Source organism: Trematomus bernacchii, unplaced genomic scaffold, assembly GCF_902827165.1.
Source record: "Trematomus bernacchii unplaced genomic scaffold, fTreBer1.1, whole genome shotgun sequence".
Classification (NCBI taxonomy): Eukaryota; Metazoa; Chordata; class Actinopteri; order Perciformes; family Nototheniidae; genus Trematomus; species Trematomus bernacchii.
Genome location: NW_022987727.1, coordinates 8,778,098 through 8,790,771, shown reverse-complemented (window position 1 = coordinate 8,790,771; position 12,674 = coordinate 8,778,098). Strand labels below are relative to the sequence as shown.

Sequence of the window (12,674 nt, the reverse complement as noted above, 5' to 3'; positions counted from 1 at the left end):
CTTGTGTGTCCACTGAGGTTCGTCAGGCCCAACACATCTTCAACAAACTCCCCCTTTTGCCTCATCATAAAAACTCACAAAGACCAGCAACTGAGCATTGTCAGTGGTGTCAGTGGACTCATCCACAGCTAAGGAAATGCACTGTGCATTTTTTATTCCATCACAAAGCTGATTAATCAAATCACCAGCCAGTATTTATGTTCTTCTGGTTGCTGTGGAATCTGAGAGGGGGATTTGCTTGATTTGACCTGTTATTTCCTCTTTTTGTTTGCCTTCAAACATGGTCTCCATCACTTCAGTCATGCATTCTTTTATACTTCAGTTATTATCCAGTGGAATGCCCTTACCTACTGGCCTAGTTAAATCAAAGTGGTTACTTCTTTTTGGCTGGGCAGTGTAGTTTTACACACCGTCTTATTTGACTTTCTCAGGACTTAAAACTGTTTTTTGGGGGCAGACTCCCACAAAGAAAAAAAATATATTTACACACGTAAGGTCATCATCTTAACAGTTTTGTATGCTCATCCGTGAGCAGAGCATCAAGTTGACATGTCTATTACAGCTGAATGCGGCGATTACCATTTTGTTCAGCAACACGCCTCACAAACTTATTAAGATCAACAGCTTTAGTGCGTTTTGATTCAATGCTGAGTACAGCCAAACTTGACAGTCTCTTCTCTGTCATTGTAGACCGCAAATACCTCATTCCTTCAGTACTTGGGTCCGAATGCTTCTCGTTTTGCGCCGTACCGTTCAAATGAAATCAGGGCCGGGGGAGGAGTTACAAGACGTGCGTCTTGTGCTGCATTCACTTGCACTCGGACATTAGAGACTTTCTCTCATAAATGTCCGATGAGCCACAACTTTTCTTTCAAAACAAAGCTGCCAACTGGGGTGGCAAGGCTATTTTTAGGGTGGCAGTTGCCACCCCATGCCACCCCGGTAGGTGAAACTAGGCTACTAGCTACAGTACAGATACAACTAGATGAGCTGTTAAAGGTGGGGTAGGTAAGTTTGAGAAACCGGCTCGAGATACACTTTTTGTTATATTCCATGGAATGCTCTTAACATCCCGATAGCAATGAATATCTTAAGTGCTTTGACAAAAAATCCATAAAAAAATGTCATCTGTGGAAGCCGTAATACTGTAAAAAGCACGACCAATCATCTTAGCCGGCCTGGCTAAAATAACTGGATGGCCTACCTGCCTGTCAGCCTTCCATCTGTGCACAAACTTATCTCGTGCCCTCATTGGTCATGTGCGCGTTCGTGTGTGTTGGAGGAGGGGCTCTATAAGGAAGTGGCAGATTTTCTCCGGTTGTGTATTTTCAAATTCTAGCGATCTCGAGCCGGTTTCTCAAACTTACCTACCCCACCTTTAACTCTCGCTCTGACTTTTTTTTTTAAACACACACGCATTTTTCCCACCCGCATTCCGCGAAGACCCGCCCTACTGTGCCTCTGATTCGCAGACTGTTGGTGGGGGGAAACAACGCTGACGGGATGCTGAATGTGATTGGACCAATGCGTTGACAGACACACACAGACAGTGGAACAGTCTGACATGCAGAGCGCTGTTTGCAGTGGACATAGCGGAGAATTTTGACCCGCTGCGTTGTGGCGATGTCTCGCAGATAACACAGATAATACAGATAATACATATGAAAAGTATAATTTGCTCAGAGTCCAGAGACAGTTGTGGTTTGGTCCGGATCCGGACCGGAGTCCGGACTTTGAGGATGCCTGTGCTAGACCATGCCAACTCCTCTGGTTCTGTCTTCTCCTCAGTCCATCAGCTCTTGAATCCTTCCGCTGTTACTCTTTTCAGTGGCCCAACTGCTTTTCATTTCATCTCCTCTTTTACAGTCTCTTTGCTGTTGTTTGGAGGGCGTATTCTGCTCTCATGTCCCACACTCTACTCTTGTGCCAAATCTCGTGGCTCAGCTTGGAACTTCATGTCCTGTCTGAGGGACTGATGAGAGTATGCCTCTTTATGTCAGCATGCTGTTCTGGTTCTGGATGCCTCAGGTGGAGATGGTTCTGGATGCAGTCTTGTCGTTGTTGGTTCAGCTCTGGTTCTCTGTCTGTTCGATGGAGAAGGAGGAGTCTCCTGTGAGAGATTTGTCTGCTTGGAAGATGGGGGTCGTAGCGGTCTGACAGGCAGAGAGAGAGAGAGTCCAGGTCTCGGGACGCATTACCTATAGAAATTCTAACACACTGAGGTCAAATAAATCAAACCTTCTCCACTCTATTTTCTAATCATACTATCTGTTTTAGTTGTTAAATGCCATCAAAACACAATTAATGTCTACTAATAATTTTACTATATCCCTAAACATTCACTGTAAAATCTTTGGCTGGAAAATTACAGTCAATTACTGGCTACTAGTTGCATGTATTTTACTGTAAATATCTCACAGTAATTGACTGTAGATATTTTACAGTAAATTAGAATAAAAGTACAACTAAATACTGTGACTTTACAGTTGCCATGCCCATGGAATTACTGTGATATAGCAGTACAGAGCTGTGGTATTATGGTACCTTGCTGTACATAAATTACAGTAATTACCTGTATTTTCACACTTTTACTGTAGAAGTAATGCAACACATTAGCCAGTAATTTACTGTAAATATAAAAATGTAAATAATACGATAATATATTGTGAATTTGACTAGTTAACTGGGATTTTACCATAACTACACAATTCAATCAGCTCAATCAACAAAGAAAAACAAAGAAAATGCCCATTTTAACTTTGTATTACTCCATTGAAGTGCAAAGTACATTTCACAGTGTCTTGGACATGTTGTTACGGCCCCAACCTCTACTCCGCGGTAGTGGCTCGTGCTGAGACCCGCAACATGAAAGAATACACGCAATAACCGGTACTTGGTAACGAGCATTTATTGATAATCAGCCGTTTGCTCACACAAGCGAAAAAGAGGTCTGGAGGACTGGCCAAAAGGAACAAACAGAAGGAGGGAATCCGAGCCAGCCACAGAGCTCCCCCCCCAAATCAGAAATCAATTATAAACCCTATGGGAAACAAAATAAAGCCTCGAAAACTGGACTACCAGGTCCTCCAGGCTAAACATAAACATCTGCAAAAATATGGCCTACAGCTCAAAATGGCAAAGAGGTATTCTAAGGAGAGTGTCTCCCGGCGTTAGATAGGCGAGACATCCTTCTCCTCCAGCTTCTCTTTATATATACACACAGCTGAGTGGAATTTGGAACACCTGGGCAGAGGCGGAGCCAGGGGCAGACCAGGTGCACCTGGGCAGAGGCGGAGCCAGGGGCAGACCAGGTGCACCCCATGCGCACTAACATGCGCAGCAGGGAGACAGAAAAGAAAACAAGAAGGGGAGCACTTAACACATGTCAACACAGACATCCACTCGAAGTCAACCATTTTTCTGAAGAATGTGCTGACATGGGGGTTTAAATTGCCATGCCTCTTTTTGGCTTTCGAGCCCGTCTCAGGATTAATGCCCAGGAAGCACCTGAAAACAATAAGCCAAGACAACAATTTCAATTTTACATAGATTTATATGTTGCATCGTTTATTTTAAGGCACATGCAGCGGTGCCGCTTTCAATTTCAGTAAAACCTGCACCAAAGAAAGAAATGAGTATTTAAAGCCAAGCAAGAGCGATAAAAGCAATCTTAATTTGTTGTGTTATCACAGAGGATGGTCTGAATACAGTATTTTACTGTGAAATAATACAGTAACATGTTGGGAAATCCTGGTAATCATTTATCCTGTACATTCACAGTAATTAACTGTGCCTGTATTGATTTCACTGTGAAACTCAAAATTACAGTATTATATTGTGAACATTACAGGTAAAGACTGTAAAGTGGTAAAACAGTAATTTATTGTAAAATATTACAGCTAAATATTGTGAAATCATGGTAATATTTTACAGTGTTGTTTTCACCCACTGTAACACGTTTACTCCAAATAACTCTTTCAGGAAACCATTTTCTTCTATAAATTGAAATACTTACATGTTTCAAGCACCACTTATTTCACACACTATAAAAGAACGTTCCCATATTTTCTCCATCATTTTAAATCTCACTGTTATTTAGAACATTAGTAACTTTTGTGACTGGATATATCTGTGCATTGTCGCCACAATCTGCTGGGGAATTTTGTTATAGAGTTTGTACATACACAGCTGTCCTCGTGGGTTAGTAGCCTGTTTCTACTGTAATCATTTTCAATAATTGTGCTCAGATAGGTCACCGGTCGGTTGTCCATAGTCTTAACAGGGGTTTTTTCTGGTACAGACTAAAACATGGATCCAGTGTATTGGAGATTCCCCTAATTTGTAAATCCCCATCACTTACATATCCCGATCACTTAAACCTATCTCATCATTTGATACAAGAACTGCATATAGGGGGGGTGAATCATCTTGATTGTAACCTCCTCTCCTTTGGGAATGGGTATTTCTAACTCCTCCTCTTGTTGCTCAACTGATCTTTTGGCTCTGGGGATAAGTGAAAGTCTCTGAAACACTGCTGGTGTTTTGTTAGTGATGAGGGCATTTTCTATGAGTGAACTAATGGATCCATGTCTTACATGATATTGTACTCCCCATCCAACCAGAAAGGTGCCAAGTGTAATGAGCACAATCAACAATGCTATTCTGTCTCTTATCCCTAGGGGACCCCACAATTGCTTTGGCTTTGTTCTTGGCATAATCTCTATTTTATCCATGGTTGTGTCAGTTACAGAATTTAAATGATGAGTACAAAAATAACGTATACAAAAATAGGAACAAAACGTGGTTCTTTTCAGATGTCAAACAAAAAATAGGTTTTGACTTTAGTGTACAATCTATAAAAATCTAAAGACAATTCGTTTTTTGAGCTGTTTCTATCTTAATCTTATTTCTATTTATTGTTTTGTTCCAGCTCTGCCAAATCAGTCCTAACTTCCAATAATTTTCTGGAAGTTGCCAGTGAAGGGTGACAATGTGTGAAGTGGTGTCAATTTGCTCCTTTTTTCTTTACCTTTAAACCGGAGCGCGTGAGAAGTTCGTTACAACTTATCACGGTTCCGACCACCTTGGATCAGCCCACTGTCTTTTGTGAACTTTTCACCCTTACCCAATCACATATTGCAATGATTACCCTATTATGAATAGGACATGGAAAACCCATAACGTCGTAGTAAATAAATATAAATTCTCCGTGTACCCACAAGGCGTACAAAGATGTTGTGTGATGTATCGTCTTCCGATGTTATAAATGCATATTTACTAAGAATCTGTCATGAGCACAAAAATAGTTTACATGTTGGTAGTTCAATAATGGCTTTTGTCATATTCTGTATCATTGTTGCTGCGAAAAACAATACCCTTGGTGTTGCTAATGCGTCTAAATAGCTCTAGGATTAGAGGCTTGGCTGACACTGCTGAACAAACATCATAAATCAGCAAATTCACTTAATAATAAATAAAAACCCTACAACGTCTTCATCCAAGCTCAGTGTTATGTTATTTAGTTTGCAGGTCATGCCTTAAAACAGACACTTCAGACCATGGGCGTCGCAGCCATTATATGAGGGTGGGACAAGTCCCCCCCACTTTTTCAAATGATTAGTTTAGACCCCCCCACTTTTACTATGCGGAAAGTCCGTGAATCGGTCTATCCACTCGCCGCACTTTGTAGAGCGCTGTGTCAGTGCTTCACTATCAAATGAAATCCATTCCACTTGCTTATTGAGAGAATGCCCAAATCAATGAAACTCCGTACCATGTTTTCACTGCTACTTTGTACAAAGGCAGATTCTCACATAGCGCGCGCATGTTCAAGGAGTGTTGTCATAGTTGGACAGCTCAGATCTGTTGTATGAAGCGATGCCGGTAGCGGAGGTAAGGCACACACAAATGTTCAGGAAATGGTTAATACAGCGAAAATCAAAGCTGACGATCTCTTGGTTTGATATGTTTTCTCCCCCAGACAACATGGACATAAGAACATTTTTTTCAAAGAAGAGGAAAGTAAGTCATCAGCTGGTAGCAGATCAGTTAACAGTGATGGCGGCGTCTCAATTCTGGAGAGGAGTTTCGTCTTTATGTCATGATAGAGAAATACAAATACTGAATAGTTTAGATGAGAAAAGGCATCGAAATGCCAGGTTACTAGTATTTATCATGTAAACAGGGAACATGAATAACCTGATCTCTCTGTGCTCATGTAAACACCATATCCCCAATATGATCATAACCGGGATAATACTCATAAACGGCTTACTGATGTCCATGTAGAGACGCAGTCAGTGTGTTTTACTGGAGCCTCAGTTCGATAAGAGATTATTTTCTGAGTTCTTTAACTTAGGTACTCTCTCTCAAAATGGTAATGTGCATTATGTTTTAATTATACTTCTTATCATTCAGAAGCTTTTTGTGTGTGTTTATGTTTTACTGAGTGCTTATAGGCTATTTCCATCCCAGTATTCAGTTAACTATTTATTTTCTGTGCACATTACATAGCATATTCTACCTACTGCTTGGGACTTTGAGTCTTCAAAATGTCCAATGTCACAGACTGGGACTTACTTTAGAGTCAGTTGTATTTACATTCAGTATGACTTGTTATGATTCAATGTGAAAGAGTATACTGCTCAATAAATAATTATCACTTCACCACCTCTCTTGACATCTAGGCACTTGAGAGTGAGTCAGAGGCAGAATGCAGGGACAGTGGAGAGAGTTCCATTGCTGAGGTGAGTGATGAAAGGGAAATGACAGTTGAGAGTAAATTGTGATGTGGACTCTCATCCCAGGATTTTAAGGAAATCAGTGGGGATATTGAACAGGAAACATTTCAGTCAAGGGGCATCATATGACCAATATAGACAGAAGAGCAACATTTATTTGAACATTTAAGTCAATGATACCATTCCTAGGTGAACTTAACATCTGTATGGAGTCAGATCTTCTGGGCCTGGCTCCTGTACCTCAGCTCATGCATCCTCGGAGGGGGCATTTGACGGCTCCATGGGTACCGTCATTTGCATGGCACTGGCTCGCCAGCAGCTGGATGTACAGCAGCCCGAAACAGCGCCTGCCAGTGTGTTCTTCAGGCCTTTGCAGTTCCTCCCTCTTGTGAGTATGTGAGGGAGTTACATGCATGCTGGAGGGACACTAAGACTCTTTCCCATCTTACGTCCGATGGCCGAGCCCTGGCAGCCATGCACGATGCAGCAAAGGTCGGCCTTGACCACATGCCGGCTGTTGAGCCTACTATTGCTTCCCTCATAGTTTCCCCTGACGAAGCTCTGAGGTCGGAGGCCAGGTGCCCTCGACCCCAATGTCGGGTCACTGATGACCTGCTCACTAAGGCTTACGATGCAGCGGCGCGCATGGGCCGTATAGGCAATTCCCTCTCTCACCTCATGCTTGCCCTCTCAGCTTCCCTGCAGCAGGAGGCTCTTAGCGCTTCCTCTACCAGCCTCAGTGACGCCTCATTACAGGCGTTTGCTCTGATGTCTAGAGAGCTTGGGCGCCTGATGTCCACTCTCGGTGGCTGGCACAGTCACACTTATCAGAGGCATGTAGGAGGACTCTCCGTGCTGTCCCAGTGGAGCCGGGGGAGCTGTTTGGTTCAGCTGCCGTACAGGTGCTCGAACGGACTGTCCAAGCTAGTCAGACCAGGCAACAGTTCTCAGCTCTTCGCAGAGACATGCCCCCCCCAGTAGGCCTAGAGGCTCCGCGTCTGCCTCCTGAGGCCGCTCCCAAACACCGGCTCACCCCATTGCCCGCCATGGGCCTCAGCATCCCACGAGGGGGCCGACCCGCTACGGTCCTGTTAACTCGCCCCCAAGGCAGCGCCAGAGCCTCCAGAGGCCGGGGTGCAAGGTACTGAGGGTCTGGGGCCGGCTGTCGGTTATTTCTCCCAGCAGCAGCTCAACTACTGGGTAGCTCAAGCTTCAGACCCCTGGGTGGTTTCCACCTTAACCCAGGGGTACAAGCTTCAGTTCCGACGCCGGCCCCCAGCCTTCAGCCGGGTCAAAATGACCACCATAAGCGACCCGGCAAAAGAAATCGCCCTAAACCAGGAGCTGTCAGTCCTACTTGCCAAGGGTGCAATCGAACCTGTGGACCCCATCTCAAAGCCCGGGGGCTTCTACTCGACCTATTTCCTGGTAAGGAAGAAAGGCGGTGGACTTCGCCCAATCCTCGATCTGAGGGGACTCAACAAGTTCCTAAAGATTTTACCTTTCCATATGCTGAGCACAGCGGACGTTCTTCGTACCGTTGCCAGGGGGGAATGGTTCACGTCCGTCGATTTGAAGGACGCTTATTTTCATGTGCCTATTGTGCCTCATCACAGGCAGTTTCTTCGCTTTGCCTTCAGAGGCCGTCATTTCCAGTTCAGGGTGCTCCCATTCGGACTCTCCCTCTCCCCAAGGGTGTTCACCAGTTGTGTCGCGGCAGCCCTCTCGCCCCTGCAGTCTCAGGGTATGAAGATTCTGCCATACTTAGACGACTGGCTAATCTGTGCACCATCCCGGTTGCAGTCGACCCAGGACACGGCTCTCCTTCTCTCTCATGTCGCCCGGCTAGGCCTCAGGGTGAACATGGAGAAGATTTGTCTGAACCCCTCTCAGAGCCTAACCTTCATTGGGGTGGCTCTGGACACAGTCACTATGCGGGCCTGTCCATCTGCTCAACGCCTGGACGACATCCTCCAGCTTCTTCCCCTCTTCAAAAGGGGCAGGTCTCTGGCATATATCCTGTTTCTCCGCCTCTTGGGCAAGCTGACAGCTGCCTCAACTGTCGTTCCCTTGGGCTTGTTGTCACTGCGCCCCCTGGAGAGATGGCTGAACGGCCTCCACTTAGACCCCAAGTTGCACAGGCACAGAAAAATCAGGGTGTCACAACAGTGCCTCTCCACTCTATCCCCATGGAGGGAGAGGTCGTATATGTTGAGGGGCGTGGCCATGGGCTCCGTCCCTTTCCGCAGAGAGACCGCTACGATGGATGCCAGCCTCTCGGGATGCCAGCCTCTCGGGATGCCAGCCTCTCGGGATGGGGTGCGGTGTGGCAAAACAGGACATGGTCTGCTCAGGACTGCACAGAACACATCAACGTGCTAGAGCTGCGAGCTGTGCACCTAGCACTCAGGCACTTCCTGCCATACCTGAGGGGGAGGCATGTGCTTGTCCGCTCGGACAACACTACAACGGTGTATCACATAAACCACCAGGGGGGCATCAAATCTGCACGCTTGCTAGAGGTGTCCCAGACTCTCCTGACCTGGGCAGCTCCTTGCCTGGCCAGCCTACGGTCAATGTATCTGCCCGGAGAGCAGAACCAAGTCGCAGACTTCCCCTCCCGTCACAAGCCTCCACCAGGGGAGTGGCGGCTTCATCCAGAGGTGGTGGCCAGCATCTGGGGTCTCTTCGGCAGGGCAGAGGTAGATCTCTTTGCCTCGAAGATGTCGACCCACTGCCCCCTATGGTTCTCCTTGATGGAGAAGACCAGCCCTTTGGGTCAGGACGCCCTGGCTCATTCATGGCCAGGGTGTCTTCTCTATGCCTATCCACCCCTTCCTCTGATCCTACCAACACTCCTCAGAGTGCTTCATCAGGGCCACAGGCTTCTTCTGGTGGCCCCCTTCTGGCCAGCCAGGACTTGGTTCTCCCTGCTGCACAGACTCTGTTGCGGGACACCTTGGCGTCTCCCCAACAGGAAGGACCTCTTGTCTCAGCTGGAGGGTCGGATGTGGCACCCCGACCCCTGCCGCCTCCAGCTGTGGGTCTGGCCACTGGAGGGCCCGACTCACTGCTGAGCGACTGCATAGAGCCTGTCAGGAGGACTATTCTCAATGCTAGGGCACCATCTACTCGTAAGCAGTACGAAAACAGGTGGAAACAGTTCTCTGACTGGTGCCAAGGGCGAAATGAGGACCCAGTACATTGCTCGGTGCCTACTACCCTTGAGTTCCTGCAGTCCCTCCTAGACGACGGCCGGTGTCCCGCTACCGTCAGGGTGTATGTGGCTGCTATATCAGCTCAACACGCAAGATTTGACAACAGCACAGTGGGGAGCCATAGGCTGGTATCCCTCTTTTTAAGGGGAGCACTGAGGCTTCGCCCCCCGAACATCCCAAGGGCCCCTACATGGGATCTGCCCTTGGTGCTGGATGCCCTATGCTCGCCTCCCTTTGAACCCTTGTTACAGGCAGAACTGAGGTGGCTCTCAGCTAAGACTGCTTTCCTTCTTGCCATCACCTCAGCAAAGCGTGTAAGCGAGCTTCAGGCCTTGTCCGTGAACAGCTCGTGTCTGAGGTGGAAGTGGTGGAGGTTTAATCGGCCTATCCAGCTGGCACGGTTTGACCCCCCATCAGGAGAGGGGGAAGAGAGGTCAAGACTCCTATGCCCGGTGCGGGCCCTTAGAGCTTATGTCCAGACTACCGCAGGTATGCGTCAGTCTGAACAGCTCTTTCTGTGTTACGGTGGTCCTAGATGGGGCTGTGCGCTCTCAAAACAGCGCTTGTCCCACTGGATCGTGTACGTCATTGCCCAGGCATACAAGGCGAATGACCGTCCCTTGCCATCCAGAGTAAAGTGCCACTCTACCAGGAGTGTCTCCACGTCATGGGCGACCTTGAGAGGTGTTCCCCTGGAGGACATATGTGCTGCGGCCACATGGGCATCTCCGACCACATTCGCCAGATACTACAGGGTGAATGTTGCCGCCCCTCACCCGCTGGGTGTGGTCCTCCTGCAGAGTCCGCCTAGGCCATCCTTATAGGGTGAGTATTCAGACTTCCTTGTGACTCTGTTGGTATAGGTCAGGGGTACTCAAATACAAATCTTAAAGGTCCAAAAAAAATGTTTCAATAAGACAAAGGTCCGTTTATTACGGTCATTCAAACTTTTAAACAATTGCAACAAGATTCTTAACACAAGGTTGCAAAAACAAAAATAATCTGTTTGCAGCAGTTTTCATTGTTATTGTGTCTGTGCTGGATCCCTCAGAGTCGCAGTGTAAGAGCTGCACAGTTATGAATAAAGGCAGCTGCACCCTCTTTCATTCAGCATTCCCATTATTGCTTTATAAATGTCTTGCCCCCTTGTGTGTCCACTGAGGTTCGTCAGGCCCAACACATCTTCAACAAACTCCCCCTTTGCCTCATCATAAAAACTCACAAACACCAGCAACTGAGCATTGTCAGTGGTGTCAGTGGACTCATCCACAGCTAAGGAAATGCACTGTGCATTTTTTATTCCATCACAAAGCTGATTAATCAAATCACCAGCCAGTATTTATGTTCTTCTGGTTGCTGTGGAAGCTGAGAGGGGGATTTGCTTGATTTTACCTGTTATTTCCTCTTTTTGTTTGCCTTCAAACATGGTCTCCATCACTTCAGTCATGCATTCTTTTATACTTCAGTTATTATCCAGTGGAATGCCCTTACCTACTGGCCTAGTTAAATCAAAGTGGTTACTTCTTTTTGGCTGGGCAGTGTAGTTTTACACACCGTCTTATTTGACTTTCTCAGGACTTAAAACTGTTTTTTGGGGGCAGACCCCCACAAAGAAAAAAATATATTTACACACGTAAGGTCATCATCTTAACAGTTTTGTATGCTCATCCGTGAGCAGAGCATCAAGTTGACATGTCTATTACAGCTGAATGCAGCGATTACCATTTTGTTCAGCAAAACGCCTCACAAACTGATTAAGATCAACAGCTTTAGTGCGTTTTGATTCAATGCTGAGTACAGCCAAACTTGACAGTCTCTTCTCTGTCATTGTAGACCGCAAATACCTCATTCCTTCAGTACTTGGGTCCGAATGCTTCTCGTTTTGCGCCGTCCCGTTCAAATGAAATCTCCGCCAATCATATTTCCACGCTCGCGCCAGGGACGGGGGAGGGGTTACAAGACGTGCATCTTGTGCTGCATTCACTTGCACTCGGACATTAGAGACTTTCTCTCATAAATGTCAGATGAGCCACAACTTTTCTTTCAAAACAAAGCTGCCAACTGGGGTGGCAACTGGGGTGGCAGCTGGGGTGGCAAGGCCTATTTTTAGGGTGGCAGTTGCCACCCCATGCCACCCCGGTAGGTGAAACTAGGCTACTAGCTACAGTACAGATGCAACTAGATGAGCTGTTAACTCTCGCTCTGACTTTTTTTTTTTTAAACTCTCGCTCTGACTCAGACAGGTTGAAAGAGACGACACGAGACACGCATTTTTCCCACCCGCATTCCGCGAAGACCCGCCCTACTGTGCCTCTGATTCGCAGACTGTTGGTGGGGGGAAAAAACGCTGACGGGATGCTGAATGTGATTGGACCAAAGCGTCGACAGACACACACACAGACAGTGGAACATTCTGACATGCTGTATGCAGTGGACATAGCGGAGAATTTTGACTCGTTGCGTTGTGGCGATGTCTCGCAGATAACACAGATAATACAGATAATACATATGAAAAGTATAATTTGCTCAGAGTCCAGAGACAGTTGTGGTTCGGTCCGGATCCGGACCAGAGTCCGGACTTTGAGGATGCCTGGTATAGGTCATCCAGTGCTAAAGCACCGCCTCTGGCGGTCAGTAAGGGTGAAATAGAACGATAGTTACGTATGTAACTATGGTTCTATGAATACTGGATGACCGCCAGAGTTCTTGGTCACTC

The 12,674-nt window shown here is 46.6% G+C and overlaps 1 protein-coding gene across 1 annotated transcript; it reads left to right on the top strand.

Moving 5' to 3' along the window:
* Positions 1-7,214: 7,214 nt before the first annotated feature.
* LOC117494304 lies at positions 7,215-9,817 on the top strand. Its single transcript, XM_034145148.1, has 3 exons — positions 7,215-7,667; positions 7,848-8,897; positions 8,990-9,817. The coding sequence occupies exons 1-3, from the start codon at positions 7,215-7,217 to the stop codon at positions 9,815-9,817; spliced, it is 2,331 nt and encodes a 776-aa protein (XP_034001039.1).
* The last annotated feature ends 2,857 nt before the right edge of the window (positions 9,818-12,674 follow it).